At 34.8% G+C, this 22,970-nt stretch overlaps 1 protein-coding gene across 1 annotated transcript in view; it reads right to left on the minus strand.

The window, feature by feature from the left end:
* Positions 1-1,725: 1,725 nt before the first annotated feature.
* The window catches only part of LOC142322792 (uncharacterized), a 34,230-nt gene continuing 12,985 nt past the window's right edge, over positions 1,726-22,970 (minus strand). Inside the window, exons 2-3 of the mRNA XM_075361872.1 lie at positions 22,501-22,645; positions 1,726-6,925 (exon numbers count right to left, since the gene is read on the minus strand). Of these exons, the coding sequence (XP_075217987.1) occupies positions 4,310-6,925; positions 22,501-22,645 (2,761 nt within the window). The 3' untranslated portion in view covers positions 1,726-4,309. The remainder of the gene's footprint in view (positions 6,926-22,500; positions 22,646-22,970) is intronic.

Genomic DNA, 22,970 nt, shown 5'->3' on the forward strand with positions numbered 1-22,970 from the left:
AGATCAGTTACTAATAAGAAAAAAAGAAATTAATCCACGATTGTCAGCTGTTGACCTTAATAGGACTTAAGAGTCAGTGGGACTAATGTTTCTGATATCAAAGTTTGCAAACGATTTTTTTCAGCGAGAAGGATTGCTCGGAAATCTAAAAAGAAGCTGTTATTGACACAGGTCTTATTATGAAGACAAAAAAGACGTCAATGGGGGCAAAGGAAAATAAAGAATAGACTATTTAGATGTGGAAAAAAGTTATTTTTTGAGACGAGACTCATTTCTTTGTCCAAAGAGAGAGACTAGTCTACGTTCGTAAGTCATCAGGTGAGAAGACTACTACGCCAGCACACCTGAAGCAAGCTCCCAAACATCCAGCCAAAAACATGTTTTGGGGATGCTTTACACATGAAGGGTCAGGAGCACTTATGCCTGTGGATAGGATGATGAAATCGGACCGATACATTAACATATGTCAAAGAAAAATAAAGCCCTACTTATGCAGAAGAACCCAGAACTCATTTTCCAACAGGACCGTACACGATGTTACAGGTCAAAGAAAGCAAAAGAGTTCTTCAAAACCACAAAAATTAGAGTGCTTTCGTGGTTAGGGAACTTCCCTGACCTGAATCCCGTTGAAAATTTATGGGATATACTAAAAAAAAAGACTTTGGAAAATGAATTGTAGCACAAAAACTGGTCTTATTAGTTCAGTGATACAGGTTTGGTTTCGAGTTGAAGAAATGAAAAACCATTGTTCTATCTTAGCGGAATCAATGCCAAAGAGGATTAATATGATAATCAAAAACAAAGGAGAACACATAAATTATTAAATTTGAGTAAGTTTGACTACTAAACATTTTTTTCTGTTAAAGTACTGTGTTCAGATTAATTTGTTTGCCAGTGTTGATATGAGTTTTTTTAATGGACGTACTCTTAAAATAAATCATTGAAAGAATGAAATCATGATTATTGTATATCATATTTTTGTCAATAACTGAATTTTCTTTTAAATATTTTAATTCATAAAATATATTATTGAGGTGCCTTACTAAAGATGCAATTTTTTTTCATAAGTAGATGTTTCACCATTCTTTCATTTCAGTGGAAAAATCGCAGAAGCAACTGAAAATTCTTTCTGTTCTTAGTACATTTTTGCAATACTATTCTGGTATCGATAACGCTGGTCTACAAGATTTTTCTATATATAATTTTGGCTTACGTATTTTTGGACACTACATCTTATGTATTTTTTGACACTGAAATAAATATGACCTAAAACTTTGAACTGCAGTTTTATTTTTTCCATAATTGTCACTCTTAAAAAGTGAAAATTGTTAAAAAGATTTAATTTTTCTATTAAGTCACTTTTAAAGATTATATTATATAATCTTTGATTACATTAAAATAAAGACACTATTAAAACATTTTTAAAGATTTGTTGCGAGTCAATGTTTGTATTAAATAATGAAATATATTTGTCTAAAGATATTTATAAGTAGCTCAGAATGGAATAATTTGATTTATACAGTATGAAATCATTCATACGGTATGATAAACAATTAATTAGCATAATTGAAAACAATAATTGATAATAAATTCTTATAATTATTTAATCTACAAAGAATTATTACTGAGAGCGTGAAATTTCTAAGAATAATTATCAATAACAATAAGAATTTTATTGGTAATACTTTCTAAGGAGTACAGCGGTGTAAGAATAAAATAAAAAAGTTCAGAAATTTTTTGAAATGTATTAAGTAGCTTTCAAAAATTTATACAAATATATATTTTATTATTTACAAGAATACATAGAAAAAAAGATACACATGTTAAAAAAAATCTGTTACTTTTACTTCAACATGACATTTACAAAAAAAAAAAAAAAAAAAAATACATCTTTAATACCTAAAAGGAATTGCATATCTGTTTCTTTACTTTCTAAGTCGACTGTTACAAAATTTAGATGAATAATTTCATAAAATTTTGCTAAAACATTCCTACAAACTACAGAATCATAATAACGTTATACAAAAATATCTATAATATGCTATAAGGAGCATTATAACAAATAAACACTAAAGTTAAACTCATTTTCTTTTTCTACGTAATAATGGTATTAGAAAATTTTTTTCTTTTCAAATTTCTCATCTCTCAGTAATCCACCGGCACTGCTTGAAGAAGATCACTTTAATCTAGTGCAGAATGAAATCAACATGACGATTTCTCTTTGAAGAGATTAAAATATTTTTGAGGCAATATTTGCTTCTTCATATCGAGAGCCAGTATTTTAACAAGGTGTTTCTTAGTCTGACCTTGTATTATCGTTAGCATACAGGCATGTTTTTCTAAAAGATCATAAATTTTGTGGATGGAACTTTTAAACCGCACTTGTTATCTAACTTCATGAAACTATTTTATTGAAAATTGAAATGTTTTTTTAATGATAAATTCACAGACTTTTGAAATAGTAGGTCGGAACAGTCCTCGTACTGGAATTTTTGTAAAATTGTTGATTTATATAACCCCCAAAATAAGCCCCGGCAGATTCCGCTTACGTGCAGACTCTGCGTGTGTCTACTGCGGGGAAGTAAATACCTCAGAGCACACCTTCTTCGATTGTGGAAAATGGGTGTCGCTACGGAGAGACCTCCGTACCAACTGACACTGGACAATATGCTGGAGTATATGCTCAGGGAAGATAGAGAGTGGCTTGCAGTAGCAGAACTAGCCCCAAAGATTCTGAGACAGAAGGAGCAGGATGGAAACCTGAACAGATAGTAAGAAGAAACGGGATGTAAGCATGTCTAGCATGCCATGGCTGACTCAACTCAAACGAGGAGGGAGACTCCCCGATAATAAAATGCGGACCGACCAGCAGAACACAAAAGACCAACGAATATCTCTTGAAGTGAGGTGTAGGATACCGGACTGGAGAACGAAGGGAGAACAGACAGCCCTCTACAGAGCTGGCGTTCGTTCGTGCTTGCATGGATGGGCGACAGTGATGATGCACGCGGACTCTGAACACACTGAGCTCGAAGGCATCTTCTGCGGCTGACTAATGCTTAAACGCGGTTTCCGGACTCGGAATGGGGGACTAGTGCGGTGGAGTTTTAGTCGGTACGGCGCAGGCTAACATTTGCGGAACCTGTTAGCGAGCCCGACACTTTGTCCGTAAATGGGATTACTCCACTAACCAGAGAAAAAAAAAAAATCTCCGGAACTTGATTGTAATGTGAACGCTTCTAAATTATTTTTTCTACCAGTCAGATAATTTTTAGTGCGCTAATGTATTGCCCATTTATCATAATTTTTTGCCATCCGCAATAATAGCAGGATTTTCTACATCTGCAACCGACTATTAGACAATATTAAAGACTTTAAATAGCTCTAATACTAATAAATTTTTCATTTTTGCTAATAAGTTATCGTTTTTTTCAAAGCAACCTAGTGCCATCGATTTAAAAAAATTCATTAGCAATCTTATGTATTTATGAGGACTAATGCTGTCTCTTTCTAGTAACTTAGCGTTCCAAAGTGAATAGCCAAAAATGCTGACCTTTCTTCTCTATAACCCAAGTACCAATTTTCATAAAAAATGGCAAATCATACTTCTTCATTTAAGAATGCAATTCAATGCTTTTTTTCTGCTATTTTTTAGTCTTCAACTCTCCTGCTGCTAATGGTGTAGGCCTTTCTGTATTAATTTTCTCTTTTCAGTCTTTCTGTACTTTCCGGGCCGCTTCGTTTCATTATTTATATTTGAAACAGAATTATCATTGTTGTTTTCCTGAAAATTAATATCTTTTCTTACCACACTATAACTACTACTATTATTATCATTACCTACTCAAGCACATAAATTTAAATTTGTGTCTTTATTAAAATATTTTTTTCTGTTAACTAAAATAGAATCTCTTTCAATATTTAACGTAGAATAAATTGAACATTTTGTAGAAATTTATGTTTATGTAAATAAAAATATTGAAAAAAGGACTTGACTCTAATATATCAAATATATTGTAGTCATACTATGGAGAAAAACATGGAAGTTGGACGTAAACCATTTATGTCATTAAATAATATGATGGAACATGCAACATGAAAAAGGCACTTTTTGACTTACGGCTTTCATATTGATTGAGATATTAAAATTACTTATTTAATGTTTTCAGATTAAAGAATTTAATATTGTGCAAAGAAACAGTAGAATGTATTTTCCTCAAGACAGTATTAAAAATTAAAAATCATAATTTCTTGATTTAAGCCATATATATGCAAAACTTTTGAGATATTACTTCTTTATTTACCGTTGTTAATATTTAGTCGATTTCATTTTGTTTATAAAACGTATAGGGATACCGTCCGTTAGTAAATTGTGGTATTCTTTTAAATAATAATTTTCGAAGTTCATTATATGTATGCATACAGGACTGTCATTGTTGGTCATATCGATAAATGATTCCTCAACATTAGTCGTTGTTCTTCGAACACTTCCATCGGGAGCTTGTTGGCCACAATTTACATCCGTACTCACCTGGTTTCGGCTGATCGGAATAAATAAAAAGTAGATCGTCTCTTTAGTAACCCTTCTATCGCAGCCTTTAACTCCGCCCTTACCCGGTATTCCGTCTTTTCCATCTGCTCCTCGTTTCCCTTCTTCAGTAACAATTGCTACTTCATCGGGTTCGTTACCGATGTTAAATAATTTTACCGAACCTTTTTTTCCTCCGAATCCTCCTTTTCCACCGGCACCGCTGTCGCCACCGAATCCTCCTCTTTTTCCTTTATCGATGTAGGACTCTGTTTTATAGTTAACAATGATATATATTTTTGAGTTACTATCTTCAAACTCGGCTGCACTTTCGTCCCCATCTGACCCTTTTTCTCCCCGTGCACCGTCCCCTCCTTCTTGTCCGTTTTGACCTTCACCGCCGCTCGCACTTATTATTAGATTTCCGCCGTTTTTGAAATTCATTCCTATACCGAAAACGTTTCCACCGGGACCTCCGCTCTTCCCATTTCTTCCTATTTCACCTAAGTTTGCTTTCGGTAAAGCATTACCCCCTTTTATACCGTCGACACTTATTTTTCTAGAACCTACGACCTCCCAAACAGGGGCTATTATCGTTACGTCTTTCCCACTAAGCCATTCGTTTTTCAAATCGCTATCGATAAAAACCGTATGAACAGCCAGAATAACGATTTTTTTGGCGTCTTTACATAACGCATGTAATCCATCCAATTCGCTTAAAATTATAAAATACCCCTTTAATACCAACGTTTCTTCGTCGCATATGGAACTATGTCTGTGTTTTAACGTTATATTTGCGATACTATTTAATTTTTCCAGACTGTTAAAATCGATTTTCATTTCACCGTATCGTGTCTCCAAGGACAATTTTGTTAGAAAAGTTTGAAAGTTATCTTCATTAATCGTAGGTAATTTATTGTTCCTTGGAAACGCTGTTAAAATATTTTTTCTGTTTTTTTGATATTTTAATTCGGATAGAATCTCTAATGAATCTTTCAGAAAGGTATAACGTTCGATTTTATATTCGATGAAATCAGATAACCCCTTAATAGACATGTTCCACGTTAACGGAGTATAACTGCTAGAGTTCCGTAATTCCTCCAACTGTACCAAATAATTATTTAATGCCGTAATATTCTGCAGTGAAATCAAACAATTCAGTTCCAGATTATGTTCGTTAGAAAAATTTGTAATTACTTGTACATATTCACCGGGATTTTTACTAATGCCTATATCGTTTGATAATCGTTTTAAATTTCTTTTTATGCCGAATAAAGTAGTCGTTATGTAATCGAGATCGGTATTTGAATCGATTAAGTTGTCGTAATAATTTTCGATATAAGCGCTTATTGTTTTCGATAATATTGTTATGTAAGCGTTCATTTTCTGAAATAGTTCCTCTAAATATAAAAATGCGCTTTCCGTTAAAGCAAATCCGAAATCGTTTTCGTTCACGTCTATTAGATTTTCTTCGTTAAGCAACATGTTTCTTATACTCTGTCTTTCTGTTTGAAGTATTTCTATCCCTGACAGCGGCCCTTCTTCCATCGGTCGACGTAGAATTTTCATACGACGGTATATTTTAGCGTTTCTGTCCTCAAGAAGCGCATTTATAATTTTTATAGACTTTTTGAAAAATGTTACTTTATCCGATATATTAAATGCATTATTTTCATCGCTAAAACTTGTTTTTACTTCGTTTAAAAAATACGCCATACTATGTATTATGTTTTCATCCGAAACGATTTTAACTCCATTTTTTGTAGCAGTAGCCGTATTTTCAACTTTATTACCTATTAAATAAATACTATTTTTATATTTATCTATATCTAAACATAAATCGCCGAGATGTTTTAATAAATTTGTGAAATCATCGCGATACATTCCTTTTTGTAAGGATGCGTGAGTCGAAACTATTACGATTTTAATTTTTTTAGTATTCTGTAATACTTTTCTCATCGCATACATGGCAATTATTTCATGAATAGCGCTTCTTGTGTCACGAAATCCAGGATTATCGCAAAGTACAAAATTTGTTTCTTTATCGACCAATAATTCAGGATACAAAGTTTGAGATGTTATCGTATCTCTTCCTATTTTGTTTTTATCGATAATAAGAAAGTCATTTGAACCTTCGTGTATCGGTTTCGAATATATTTCGGTGTTATCGGATCCCAATATCTGTACCAAAGTCGATTTACCGGATCCAGTATTTCCGACAAAAAATATGGTATTCATCTTTTCCTTTTTATCGGGAAAAACTATTGAATCCATTCCTTCCTTCAACGAATCAAACAGATTTCCATCGTAGCTTATCATATTATAATTTTCGTCTCGATTAAAGATTTCATTAATTTTTTTACACTCTTCAGGACCCGGTAGTTTTTGAATTTTATTCTGAAACATACGAAACATTCTGTTACAATTTTAAATTAAATTAAAAAAAAAAAAATTCGTTTTTTACTTTGTTATCCATTATTTTCATTTAAATTTCTTTAAGTTTATCATTTACTGCGTATAAAAAGGAGATTAAGTTTGTTTAAATTATATATGTATATATATATATATATATATGTATTGTCGTGTGTTCGCAGCTTGATCAGGATATTGAGAGATTGTCAATTGGAAATGTTTATATAATTACAATTTTCTTATTTAAAGAACATAATTAATACGAGACAGATCAATTATAATAACAATTGGAATTGTAATGATAATAATAAACGACAATAATAAATTAATCACAATAATAATTAGAATAATAAAAATACTAACAACAACAACAGTAACAGTAATAATTGTTAATAATAAATAACAATGATTACGTACAAAACAGGATTTAAATTAATCGACAAAATTTATTTACAGGTAGATAAATAATTAAAACCAGAATTCAGTACCATTGACAAAAGACATTAGCATGACCGCTAGTCTTCCTTTTTCCTGTTTAGCCTCCGGGAATTACCGTTCAGTTATTACTTCAGAGGATGAGTGAGGATGATATGTATGAGTGTAAATGAAGTGTAGTCTTGTTCAGTCTCAGTTTGACCACTCCTGAGATGTGTGGTTAATTGAAACCCAACCACCAAAGAACACCGGTATCCACGATCTATTATATAAATCTGTATAAAAGTAACTGCCTTTACTAGAATTTGAACGCTGGAACTTTCGACTTCCAAATCAGCTAATTTGGGAAGACGTGTTCACCACTAGACCAACCTGGTGGGTCGACCGCTAGTCTTAATACTTTTAACCACCAGTCTTGTATTAACAACAACAATAGTAAAATAGATAAAACGAGTATAAAGTTCTTTCACTACAAATACATTTTCTGTCCCAAATAAAACTACCCTAACAGTTTATGAATGAAATTTAATACATTATCTCTTTCTCTTAGTCTTTCAGTAACTCACCGAACCATTTCTTGTTTTCATGTACTGGAATTACTTGTAATTTCAACGTAATTGCGTCGAACCTGAACTAGAAATTCGCTCCTTCACTGATCTTCGCGCAGAACACTCGCTGACTGACACTGAAGACTCTACTCGCGGAACTGACACCATAACGTCTCGCTTAAACTGATTTTGCCGAACTTGATCGTCTCGAGGAGAGTCTGCGAACTCCATCGCAGACTCTCCTCGCGAAATGATATTATATCGTCTCGCGTAAACTCATTTCACAGTACTAATTTTTAATTGGTTTTCCCTGGACTCCGATCCTTTTTACCTGCCGGACCGGACCCAACTCGAAACGTGAGAATGAATAAGTAAAAATTTTAAATAATCTACAACAAAGAACTTATATTTAGTTGTCATTTTAAATTTATTACCGACTCCTTTAAAAGATTTTTCTACCGCTTCTAAAATACGATTAAAAAATTATTTCTTTACAGAACCAATATTACTCTGCTGTCGGGGAGCCTGTTCTCTGAGGTTACGTCCTCAGGTGGCGGATCGAGAAATGTCTCCCGTAGACGGCTAGTAAGAGGGAATGAAATACATCCTGCGAACAGACAGGTAGAAACTGGCCGATTGCCTCGAAGACGGATGAGAAAGAGATTCCAACGAAGGAAAGGATGGAAGAGACTACGGTATAGGTTTCCGAATTTTAAGACAGGGCCGGAAAAATGCAAAAAAACGGCAGTAGAAAAACGCACTTTTTTTCGTTTGACTTGTTTGACTTTTTTTTTGTTTTGACTTGTTACGTTTTGACTTAAATAAATTGCCAGTAAACAAAAAAAAAACTCATTAATAAAACTTATAAGAAATTTAATTCTAAACAGAACAGTATAAATAAAGTAAACAGAAAGCGAATAACAGTTAAATAAAATGGAATTTTCTTTAGAGCAGTACAAAGCTAAATTTAACTGAAAAATGATTTCTAACGTAAAAAATTAATAATTTTTACAATAAATTTTCAAAAATGTTTCCATTTACTTCAATGCACGTTTGTAAATTGCTCGTGTTGCTCCTTCTAATTCATTGCGGCTGTTATTTAACAGCGGAAAAGCATCAATAATATGGACACCTTAGACTTCATCCAACCCGTACACAAAAATCTATCAGCGTAAGATCTGGTGAACTGGATGGCTAGGATTATGAACCGCTTCGACCGATCCATTTATCTGGGAATTGCTGATTTAAATAGGTGGAAACAATATGAGAGAAATGTAGTGACTGTGCTGGAAATGTTGTGCTGGAAGTACAAAGTGAGTAACATAAAACCTAACCCATAATGAAACCGCTATCGGACACAATTTATGAATGCCTTTCACACAACTAGCGCGACTAGTGGATATATATGTTACTGTTGATTGTTGCTGCCGTTTGTCAGGTGGTTACGTGTCAGTGTAGTATACGGTTTGTTGCAGTGCAATATTGTGAGTGCAGTTGTGTTTGTGTAAAATGCCTCATTCAAACCAGGGGAGGGTAGTTATAGCTGAGGTCTATATTTGTTCTGTGTCCTGTGTCCTAGCGAAGAATAAAATACACGATTTAGTTAAAAAGTGACGTACAACAGGTTCGGTTTCAAATGAAAAACGAAATAGGCGATCTTCTTTTAGGACTCCACAGGCCATTGCCGATATAGAAAGGAGATTTACTGCCGGTCCAAAAAAATCACTACGCAAATTATACCAACAATCTGGTGTTAAACACAAATCTTGTAAAATTCTCCATGAATTAAAATTGAAAATGTACCGCGTTACAACTGTGCAACAGCTGAAGGAGTCAGACAAACCGAAACGACTTGATTATTGCAACTGGCTTCTCGAAAACATTATCGGTGGACAGATAAATCCGATGTCGTATTTCATGTCAGACGAGGCACGGTTTCATTTATCCGGCCACATTAATTCGCAGAAAACCAGGTATTGGATGGTACCCACCGGGTTGGTCTAGTGGTGAACGCGTCTTCCCAAATCAGCTGATTTGGAAGCCGAGAGTTCCAGCGTTCAAGTCCTAGTAAAGCCAGTTATTTTTACATGAATTTGAATGCTAGATCGTGAATACCGGTGTTCTTTGGTGGTTGGGTTTCAATTACCCACACATCTCAGGATTGGTCGAACTGAGAATGTACAAGACTACACTACATTTACACTCATACATATCATCCTTATTCATCCTCCTCTGAAGTATTATCTAATCGGTAGTTACCGGAGGCTAAACAGGAAAAAGAAAGGTGCTGGATGGTGAGGAATCCTCACGAGATATTCGAGCGTTCACTTCACGATGAGAAAATTGGTGTTTGGTGTGGCGTTTCCGGTAATCCTATAGTGCGACAAATATATTTTTACCGGACTATCAATAAACAAGTTTGCCTCACAATTTTCGAAGAATTCTATGCGCAATTAACTGATAATAAAAAAGAATGCAGCTTTTTCCAACAAGACGGAGTAACTTGTCACTCATCAAACGTTTCACTGAATCGCGTTCATGCAGCTTTCACAAATGAACGAGCTGTCAGCAGAGGACGGCAGCCTCTACGTTTCCCAGAGTTGTCTATTACAATTTTTTCCTTTGAGGCTACTTAAAGGAGAGAGTTTATGCCTTTAATCCCCACAATATTGATGAACTGAAGGTAAAAATTCAACGAGAAATCAACCCCCTGACAACGGTTTGCATCAGACGACTCTCGATATGATCAGTCGAGTACAAGATTACATCGATGCCCAGGGCAGTCATTTTGAACATATTTTGTAACAATAAGGTAAATAAATGCAACATTTAAATTACGTTTTATGTTTTTCTTATTTAATTTATCCGTATCATTCATAAAATTTCATTTTAACATAACCTACCGATTCTGCGGCGGTTACGTTATGGATTTTGTTTTATGTTGCTCACTCTGTCTTCCGGCATCGTGTTGCAAGAGGAATATCTTCAAATAATGGCTGTAATTTTTCCTGAAAAACTGTAAGTATGCCTCATCTGTTATGGCCCCTTAGAAAATAAACGGCCCACTCGAGTGATTATGAATAATCCCACACCATACATTAATGGCAAATCGCTGTTGAACGTTGCGTTCCACAGTCGCATGAGGGTTCACTTCTGTTCGTGGGTATTGGTTTCTCATGTTGTTTACCTCATCACGAGTGTACCGTGACTCATCGGCAAATAAAATGTACTTGAAAAGTTGTCGATGAGTATTAAACCGATTGCAGAACGCCAAGCGAAGGGCAGGGTACTTTTGGGAGGATTGTACTTTTTGTTTAGATACGGATAAAGGTAAACTTTAGTTTGTGAAACTCTGAACCGGTTGGAAAGACGTGTTGTACTGTTATCGAGACTGCGCTTAACAGCAAAAGTAATACTTTCATCGATATTAACATCATGCTGGAGAGGACGGTCATAAGGGGTACGATTATTGGTAGAAAGAGATCCTGTTTCCCATAACATTGGTTAACTAGCATTTCTCCCACCACCACCCCATTCGGTCACCCTAGAGCATATGACCAAATGTCTGTGCCAAAAGCGGCTACTGTACCTCAAAAACAGTTTAGCGACCAATAATCTAACAGCTCCTAACTGTGTTAGCTTACCTAACAGTGTGAGCGGACTAAGCGAGATGCCATACACCACCTGCTTACGTTTCCCAACCGCTCACTTGACATAAAATAAAAATAAACCGGGGAGGCGCACCCCATGTTATTATATTAAAAAGACAGTAATTTCCTGTCACGCCTTGGTCGATGAATGCCAGCTGGTACCTGTCCACCACTTAAAGAGCTTGGAACTTTATCTGTGTGGTGGCTAGCCATTATCTCCCGTAACATACGAAATGATGCCGTACTAATATTTCTTAGGTTTGGAATATTGCGATTAGGATAACGTTGTCGATATTCTTCAACTGCGGTCGTATCATTGCCTTCACGTGCAGCATATCGACATATATGAATGAGGTCTGTTCAAAGAATAACCGAATTTTTTTAATTACCCGCCAACGGAGATATTTAATGACGTGCGGTTGGCAATATTGAGTTCCGTATAACCTCCTATGTAACTATGAGTTTTTGGATTGTTGATATCTTGTTCAGTTTTTGTGTTATTGTAATTTGAGTGCAACGTGTGTAAGTATTAGTAGCGGTTTTTGTAATATGCGTTTTTCGGGAGCAACAATGCAACGTAAAATTTTGCGTAAAATTTCCATACTTATTGGAAAATAAGTATGGAAATATTACTGCTGTCTGCTTGCACTAGCAGAAAAATTGCTCTAATGAACTGAAAATCGACTGCAAGCGTACAGAAAAAACTCAATTACAATTCAAAAAATTTAATTGTTGTCTAATTAGCTTACATTTTTGGGTCCCATGAATTTCTATGGTGGCTTCATTTCACTGGAGGAGATGAAGTTTGAGCGAAAATTTCGCCAGCCGTAACTCGTTAACGAAGCGTTTCCGGACCTTTGTTTATATGTACTTTTTTATTTATTTTTACATATAGAATAAGCTGCCAAAGTATCTGTATATCCTGTTAAATCACTCTGTAATAATTTAAATATGATTCTGTAATTTATTTAAATAAATGTTTTGTTTACAACCGAATAGGGCGGACATCGCACAATGCACACCAGATACTCTTGTGAACTACATGTTACAAAGCGAGGAACATTGGAGGAGAGTCAACACATACCTCACAGAAGTAATCAGGAGTAAAGATCAAGAGGAGCGGCGCCGGGGCTATAAGTACAGGAACGGGAGGACAGCCCCAGAGGTGAGGGCTGGCATGCCCAGATGAGCCAGTGCCTATGATCCTCTGGGGACTCCAGGGGATGGTACGCACAGTAAAAGAGAAAAGACCCGGCGCTGTGTTTTGGGCAGATATGTCCGGACACGGCGTCAAGAAAGGGCACAATAAAGACTCCTCAAAGAGCTGACCGGCGAGCCAACCTACCATGCCGTATATACAGCCGGTTGGTGGGAGGCTTGTTAGAGTAACCAGATACTCCTCTGGCTGGAGTTATACCCATCAGTCCGGACCGACCTAGAGGAGGAGTAGAAGAAAAAAAAAGGTGGCACTGGGGTCAAGACATTTCGAAAAATTTTATTTATGACCCGATTTGGCTCATATTCATAATATGTATTACTTACGTGAAAAGAAATATTTTTGCAAAAATTATACCCGCTAGGTGGCGCCGGTATCGAGATATTTACGAAACAAACAAACAAATATACAAACATAATTTCTTCTTCTATATAAATATATATATAAAACAATGTTCGTATGTGCGTCCGCTATAGACTAAAAAACTACTGGATCGATTTACGGGCGGGAAAAAGGGATAAAGGGAAAAAGGAAGAAGGGAAAAAGGAGATAAGGTGAAAGGTTAAATTTTGTAAAGTTCCGTAATGTTTAGTTTTTTACTTTTTTATCAAATTTTCAATTGTCTTCATTTAATATATATATATATATATATATATGTATATATATACTATACAGAAATCTAGCAATGGCGAAACATTTCCGGGTCTGCTAATCTTCAATAGAATATGTACATCCTGGTTCCGGACAACACGTACATAAACTTTTGAAATGCCGTGGAGAACTAGCTAGTAAATCTCAACGTAAATAATGGAAGGGAACTTCAGCGTAACATCCTCCTACAGTGAACCTGTTTTATCCGTAATCCTCATTTGAGCTTGCAAATGGTATATTAGATTATTTGAACTTATTGCGACATAATAAGTTAAAAAATAAAATTATCTTTTTCTTACTAATAATACGCGTACAATTATGGCTGAGAGTAAATAAAGAAAATTTTAACAAGCGTTTACCAAATTTAATTAAATACATCAAATTGTGTTTCTTTTCATTATTTCATTCGCGTGAATCATACACGAATACACAAATCATACACAAAAGCTATCTCTTTCAAAACATTCTTTAGTCGGCGACTCGAAATATTAACACGCGAAAAATATAATGCGGTTATCCCTGATAAAGAGCCTATAAGAAATATGTTTGAATCTTATAAATTAATTAATTTCTGAAGCGGACATAAAAACTTTACTTTCATTTTTGTAATAAATACCTTATAATAAATACATTAACTAGAAACTGAATCTAAAAAATCTGATGTGGACAGCATATGTCTTCTTTGTACGCCTACTAAATTACATACACAATTTTTTTTAATACGAAAAGTACGTAAAATTTTATTTCATTAATAACTTCTGATATTTTTTCATTTTTTTATTGTTATTATTGAATTATTATTTATCGTAAAAACTTTTTTTACAACCAGAGATTAATAATTATTAATAAATTAATATATTTAAATTAAAAAAAAGAAAAGTTAAACAAACAAAAAAGAAGATGAAGTCTGATTCGAATCGATTTGCCTTCTCCTTGTAAGATCAATCATTAAAATTTTATTTGGCTACAACTCTGCAACAGATGAAAATATGTACCACTTATGATAATCATTGGAAAGCTCTAAGTGAGGGCTTATTACTGCAGTTAAGAAACGTCAAAAAATCAATTGCTTTGGGGATTTTGGACACTTTTGGTCCAATCGATTTCAATCAAAAAGGTAGGTTTTGTCACACAGTTAGATGTGACAACAGTCCTAAATTTAAAATTTCAACATCCTACGGCTAATCGTTTATGAATTATTCGAGATACATACACACACATACGTACAGACGTCATACCGAAACTAGTGAAAATGGATTCAGGGATGGTCAAAATGGATATTTCCGTTGAAATCTGAAAACTGAAATTTTTCGCGATCACAATAAAAAAAAATAAACAATTGGCTTAACTACTCATGCATCAACAATCTTAATTAGAATTCTGTATAGAAGAATTGAGAGGAGAGTAGAAGAAGTGTTAGGAGAAGACCAATTTGGTTTCAGAAAAAGTATAGGGACAAGGGAAGCAATTTTAGCGCTCAGATTAATAGTAGAAGGAAGATTAAAAAAAAACAAAACGACATACATGGTATTTATAAACTTAGAAAAGACATTTGATAACGTAGACTGGAATAAAATGTTCAGCATTTTAAAAAATGTAGGGTTCAATTATAGAGATAAAATTTACAGGACCAAAATGCAACAGTAATAATCGAAGAGCATAAGAAAGAAACCGTAAAAAAAGGGAATCCGACAAGGATGTTTGCTATCCTCGTTACTTTTTAATATTTACATAGAAATAGCAGTTAATGATGTAAAAGAAGAGTTTAGATTTGAATAACAGTGAAAAAAGGAGCGATATAAAATGTCGAATAGCACAGGCGAAACGTTCTTTCAGTCAGAAATATAATTTTCTTATATTAAAAATTAATTTAAACGTCAGGAAAATATTTTTGAAAGTATATGTGGAGCGTAGCTTTATATGAAAGTGAAACTTGGTCGGAGTTTCTAAGAAAAAAAAATTAGAAGCTTTTGAAATATGATGGCGTAGGAGAGTGTTAAAAATCAGACGGGTGGATAAAGTGACAAATGAAGACGTATTGCGACAAATCGATGAAGAAAGAAGACTTATGAAAATTATAATTAAAAGAAGAGAAAGATTTATAGGCCACGTATTAAGGCATCCTGGAATAATCGCTTTGATATTGGAGGGACAGGTAGAAGGGAAAAACTGTGCAGGCAAGCAACGTTTGGAATTTGTAAAATAAACTTTTAGAGATGTAAGATGTAGGAGGTATACCAATATGAAACAACTGATACTAGATAGGGAATCTTGGAGAGCTGCATCAAACCAGTCACATGACTGAAGACAAAAAATCCACCAAAATCACCTTCCAAGAAACCTTTTTGATTTTTCTACATTTACTACGTTAAATGTAATAAACTAGAAAAAAATCCCACTGAAAAACGTACAGCCAATAAAAGGTTACCTAAGATTTCTTTTTTTAGTGGTGGGGGTAAATTATGATGAGAGTTTATTGTAATATTTTGATTAAACTTTTAATAAAATATGATTTTTTAAAAAATCAGTTAAAAGATATGCAATTAATAGAACTATAGTTTTTTGATTTTTGTAAAACTAAAAAATTTTGGAACAAAATAGTAGGATAAAGCAAACATATATGTACTGAGTTTAATGCGAAGTAAGATTGTGTTCTCAAGAAAAAGTTTGAGAAAATTGACTCCAAATCCCTTCTCACTTACCTGGAAATATTGATCCCAAAATTTTACCGACAAATTTCTCCATATACACGACTTTCTGTATAAAATTTCATCAAAATCGGTTTATCCAGCCAAAAGTAATTAAGCTTCAAACCCGCCAACTTACGTAGATATACGTACGAACATTATCCCTCGTCTTTTTTTTTGGGGGGGGAGGGGGTTCTTGGGTAATGAAACGTCGAGAAATTAAAAAAAAACCCATACCCCTTTTTTATTGATTACCCTTTTCTTCTTGCAACGTACCTCTAGAGTAGTTATGATGCCATGAAACTAATAATTCGATAAATTTTCTTTTTACAACGAAATAAAAAAAAAACTGGATTATGTCTTCTGGAAAAAAAATTTCTGAAATCAAATTTCCAAGTATGAATATTTAGAGAGTTATTCATGGTATTCATGGTTGTTATTCTTGTTATATATCTTCGTTATTCTTGTTGTTATACATCTTCATGATGACAATTATTCGCGACCTTCATGATTTACAAGAGCTATTCTTATTTCGATTATATTATTTATATGTTTCAATTATTTCGGAGTCGCTGAACGATTCAGAGGTCTTCTAGAATGATTTAGAAAAAAAAACATAGGATCAAGAATGATTTAGAGGTCAGTAATTTCGTTGATCAGTAAACGATATAAACAGATGTGTAATGCCAATAATACAGAATTTTCACCACTCCAAGTAATAATCCCGTATGAGTGATATTTAAAGCAGTGTCGATCGAGTAGCTTACTGGTAAATAGTTAGATTATGATACCATCTTTGATATCGATTTTTAAATTAATTTCAAGCGATACACGGCGATCGTTAAAGGTAAAAAAACCCCAGGAAAGAAAAAGATTCAAGAGTATTGCCACCCCAATCTTTATTTATGAAATACTAGAAGTGATAGAAAAGCGAGACTCAGGCATTAGAGATGACCCCACCGGGTTGGTCTAGTGGTTAACGCGTCTTCCTAAATCAGCTGATTTGGAAGTCGAGAGTTACAGCGTTCAAGTCCTAGTAAAGCCAGATATTTTTACATGGATTTGAATACTAGATCGTGGATACCGGTGTTCTTTGGTGGTTGGGTTTCAATTAACCACACATCTCAGGTACGGTCGAACTGAGAATGTACAAGACTACACTACACTCATACATATCATCCTCATTCATCCTCTGAAGAATTATCTAAACGGTAGTTACCGGAGGCTAAACAGGAAAAAGAAAGAAAAGACATTAGAGATGAGATTATTTTTAAAAAGTGCAAAGGTTATTCCTTATTAAATCGAATGCAGAGCGAGAATACCGGTAATAATGAAACAGACGTCTGTAATCTGGGCGAATGATTTTCACAAATAATGGAAACAGCAATTAGAAAGCACGGCGGAATGGAAGATACCTACCAAGTTACATTCTACTCCCCCAGATGGCAACAAAATTTAAGTCGCTAATAGTTAAAAGTAAATAATGGTTAATTATTTCCTTGATAGAATAGTTTTTATAATTGTCTATTTTTCTGCGGGCGATTTTTAGCACGGAATACGCTCGAGCCTAATTCTTAAAGATAAGATATATAGGAAAAGATTATTATTCCATAAATATTCGTCTGAAGAGAAAAAAATAACAATTTTTATATAACTTTCTATTTACATCGTTGTACATTAAAAGAAGGAAAAAAATAAATAGTTTGGTGATCGACTGTATGTAATTACATATTTTTATACTGAGTGATACATCTCTGTTCCTTATCACTCATACTGAGTGATACTGAGTGATAAGGAACTCGATAAAGGCGTGCCCTTTCGCTCACTCATTTTAATAATAACTTTGACTGCATTATGAGATGATGGGAAGAGGTTGTACACCGGGAATTCTTTTGAACGAAAACAGTGGCGACTCGCGTATATGCACTGTGGAACTGTAGCACCCCCATTTCCACTTGATATTATCGATAACATTTAATATAACGAGTCCTTTTTTCTTTAATTCTTTCTTTATACTTGTATAATATATAATCCTTAAACTTAATGTCAGTAGCCATCCCTTACTTTATGAAAAAGATAAAAAACCTTTTCTATGGAACTGTGCGCTTCACAGTTCCAGCGGTATGGTGTTTGGCTGTTGTGCACATGTGCACATGGGAAGCTTCACGCGAGGCTGCGAGGAAGAGAGAGCACTGTCGCTTCCCCAGTGCCTACTCTGGCGTGCTAGTGGAAGGTAGTTTTTATTACTCCGCGAGTGTACGGAACGTTCCTTGTTCGTTCGCTTTTGCTAGTTTAGTCGATAGAAGAAATATTAAAGCGGTTTAGTTGTTTTTTCAACAGCGATCAGAAGATGGCGGAAAGCAAGGGCTCTTTGATCGCCAAATCTGTCCAAAAACACGCTGGAAGGGCGAAACAGAAGGTAATTAGTAAACACTAATTATGTGTTCACTAATTAATGTGTTCGAACACAGTCATCTTCGGGACATCTGCCGAGAGGACCTAACCCCGACAGTAGTAAGGAAGCGGCCTCACGCCGTACTGGACGAACCACCGTGATAGTGCGGTGCGGGAGCCGAGAATCGACAAACCAGGCTTAAGGGCCTCCATATCGCATGAGCCACAAACGGAAAAACGGGTCAGAAACGTTTCCGGGGTCGCGAGTGAATGGTTTTCGAGTGTAAACTGTACAAGTCAGCGAGTTATACGGTCTCAGGACAACAAAATGCGGTAAGTTGTGATTCCTACTTTTTTTTCTTCTCCAGACGCAACTTCCGCTCCGCAAACGTGGAACTGTGCCCCAACAATATTGAGAAACAGGAGAGTCGCGGGTGTGGAACGACTCGTCGTGCCGTCTTGGTCTCTGACCAAGCACTCACCGAAATAGATAGGGAAACTGCCTTCCTTTAATCCTATCATCCCAAAATAAAAATTCAATATTTTTTTTTTCGTGTGTGTGTTCTGTTTCTTTTGTTGCAGATACCCACAGCCACCACAATAAACAAATGGTTTTTTCACTGCGGCCACGCGGTCCCCCCAACCCCTTCCCGGACACACGTGTGTCTGGAGATTAATATTATGTAGAGTAAAGAACTACTGTTTGCTTCTGAAAAGGCAATCGCCGCCCCAAAACCGCGATCGCGAATAGGTACCACCAAATTGTAAGTTTCCTATTCCCTTTCCTTTCAAGAAAGAAGACTGAGGGAACGAGCCCAGCAGCCACCTGCCCAGCAGCCACTGACAGCATGGAAGAAAGAAGAAACCTGCACTTTCCCCCGTTCAACCCTTCGGGGCCTCGGGAATACTAAGGTTAATGGTATGTAACTTCGGTTACTACCAATTCTCGGAAAGTGCAGGCCAAAGAAGAATGAAGAGGTCATCGGAAGAAGAAGAGGGAGAAGAAGAAGATGAAGAAGAAGGAAGACCAACCACTCGTCTCAACATCACGGACTGGAGTCCGGAAAAGAGCCCAGCAGAGATGCGTCCTGAAAGGCAGCCATAACAGAAGTGGATGAAGAGCTTCTACACAACCCTTCCTTTAAAATTTACATATAAATTAACATAAATCAGCAATTGCGACTCCTCCGGAAAAGGGGGCGCATTGCTCCCTCCATATAGTTAGTGCCCCGTTGTGGCGTATTCCTGCTAGCCTATGAAGCGTTAGCACCGAAAGGATTTCAGTGGACGGTCTGAAGGGGAATTACGTCGGAAGAACAGGTTGCCTAAGCCTAGCCTTCCGCGGTCGGCCCATAAAATGGGTTCGATAACGCTGGTTTAACAACGGCTTGGAATGCAATTAAATCCGTCCTTAAAAATACTAAATATTAAATAAGACAAAACTTGAAAAATTAGACCCGTCACTTAAAATAAACCTTTTAAAAACACGCCCGATTGAATCATCCAGCAGCAAGAGACTCTGTCCAGGTTCTGCGATCCGAAGGGAGAATCTATAAACTCCCGCTAACTTTGCATTCCATTCCTATTTTGATATATCAGGGAATTTCTTTCTTTCTTAATGTCGTTCGCTTTTCAAATTAAATTTATCTTTATTTTAAAGTTTTAAAAATTATTTAACGTAAGCTTCAGGTTTCTTCAGTCGATATCGTCTTCATCATGAAAATAATGACCGAAATTCGATGAGAACCTTGAAAACTTCGGTATTAATATATTATTTATATAATTAGTATAAAATAACTAATAATATTAATAATAGTATATTATTTATATAATTAGTTGAGAAATGAAAGATCTATTAAAAATAAGGTGCTATTAAATGATAAAACGGTTAATTAAGAGAAATTACATCTTTTACCGATACGGGTGCAAGAGTGCAAATTTATATATTTAAAAAATATACGAGTATAAAAAAAACTTTTTAAAAACCACTCTTAAATTAAACGCACTAAAAGGTAAAAAATAATTTTAGGACGGGATATCAGAATGGATTTGTTGACAAGCTTTGATGGTGATATGTAAGATTATGTGAAAGTCATAGCTTCAAATTAAAAATTTGATGTTTTTGCCAGTTTTTTCGTATGCGTGATGAATGGCCTAAAGAGTAGAGTGCGATCGCACCCCACTCTTTAGGCAACTCTTTAATTTAAGAATGGTGTTTTAAAAATTTTTTTCCTTTTTTTTATTTTTATTTATGAAATTTTTTTTGTTAAAATAATGAACTATAACCAAAAAGTAAGCACCGGAATGTACCGAACACTGGCGGAAAATCCCAATTCGTTAGTATCAATTTCTAGAGTAAAATTTCTAATTTAACTTTCGTTATATCAATTTTCATCATTAAAAAAAATATATATATTTACACAAGAGGTAATCAATTTTGGACACCTAATAATCCCATTCCAAGACGCTGCTTACCAGGATGACCCGCCCCAAAGGCAACCCGCCTGGGGTGGTCTAGCCGCGGAGACGTGCCGTAGGCACGCCCTACAGCTAGTTAAAACATAAAACGATCCATTAACAGAAACGATATATTTTATAGAGACGGGTGCAAGCTCATTACCGGTCAAAGATTTTCCATTTATCGGTTAAAATACGTATCGTAATGAATTGCAATTCTTCCGTCGACTCAAAGATCGATTAAGAACAAACCGTCTTATTCTTTAAAAGGATCCCTCGCCAATCAACAAAATCGAACGGCGTGTGGAAGATCGCTACTGGACTAGAAATGAAATCCGCTCGGGAATCGCTAAACTTAAAACAAAACCCGTCGAAATAGCATTCATTATGTAAATCTATTTGTTAAAATAACTGAATGTTAGAATATGCAGGAGAGACTAAAATAAAATTGAAAATTGAAACTAGAATAAAGGTCTGTTTGATCGATTATAAATATAAACGTCCGTGGAAATAGACAGTAGTCGTATATTTCTTAGAGAACGATAAAAAAATTAGTTCATTAGATTCAAAAGTTAATTAGTCATTAGACTAAAATAAAATTGAAAATTGAAACTAGAATAAAGGTCTGTTTGATCGATTATAAATATAAACGTCCGTGGAAATAGACAGTAGTCGTATATTTCTTAGAGAACGATAAAAACATTAGTTCATTAGATTCAAAAGTTTCCAAAGATGTACATAAGAAACAGAAATTAAATAGTCAGGAATCTCAATTTATTACTGAACAAAGTTTTTAGAATTTTAAATTAAATAAAAATTTATTTTTAACATTTTCGAGCGTAAGAAAATTAATTCTGGGGGAGGGATTGCCCGTTCATTAAATATCGTTAATCGGAAGGTATATCTTTCTTGAGATAGAGATAACGCTTTTAATCTTATCCAGTTTTATATAAGATTGGGTTGTGTTGAATGATCTGAGTCGGTTTCAGTTATTTATAAGCTGACATTATGCTTTCGAGTAGGTTTACCTAAAACCATTTAAGTTGTTACTGATTTCACATTATTCTACAAAATTGTAAAAATACTCGTTTTATAGCGGCGTTTGATAATTATGTCTTGTTGAAATTTACCATTCCGCTCTGCAGCAGCTGGACTGCTGCAGAGCGGAATGGTAAAATAAGTCCCTCCCACCAAATAAGAATCCTTTTTTTCTGCTAAATATTAACTAATAATCCCTTTCTTTTATTAATAAAACAAGTACATATCTGACCACCACGAGATATGTAACCCCGGAATCGGGATTTTCCGCTATTAATCAGTACATTTTGGTGCTAAGCTAAGGGGGTTGGCACACACACACACGCGCGCGCGCGCGCGCGCGCAGAGAGAGAGAGAGAGACAGACAAGCAAAGATACAAATGCTCTTTAGTAGGGTGGGATATATTTCTATGGTTTAGGATATTATTATAAAAACAAAAGTAATGATCGTTGAAAAATGTCTTAAGAGGTACAATTTACTAACATCCAGCTTTCTGTACGAACAACGGTCTTCAACTCTCGCCTCATTATTTATCTCAATTGAATTTTCAAATGTATTATCTTCTTCTGCAATGAACACCCAATTTTCTATCGGGTTTATCAATTTTTCTTCTGTGACATCCGATTCCCTGAAATAAAGAAATATTAATATAATTATTTAATTTTTAAAAAGATCTATCAGTTAAACGGTTACTTACGTTAATATTAATTTTTATTGCTTTTTTAAAATTATATTTTGTATTGTAAATGTAGTAGAAATAAAGTAGATGGACCACTGCATATGAATATAGGACGAGAAAAACTATGGAAGTAGAAGAATTTTGTTATGTGAGAAGTAGAATTACTAGAGATGAACGAAGCGATATAAAATACCGAATAGCACAGGCGAAACGAGCTTTCAGTCAGAAATATAATTTTCTTACATTAAAAATTAATTTAAAAATCAAAAAAGTA

The sequence above is a fragment of the Lycorma delicatula genome, chromosome 1 (genome assembly GCF_047948215.1).
Source record: "Lycorma delicatula isolate Av1 chromosome 1, ASM4794821v1, whole genome shotgun sequence".
In the NCBI taxonomy this organism is placed as follows: Eukaryota; Metazoa; Arthropoda; class Insecta; order Hemiptera; family Fulgoridae; genus Lycorma; species Lycorma delicatula.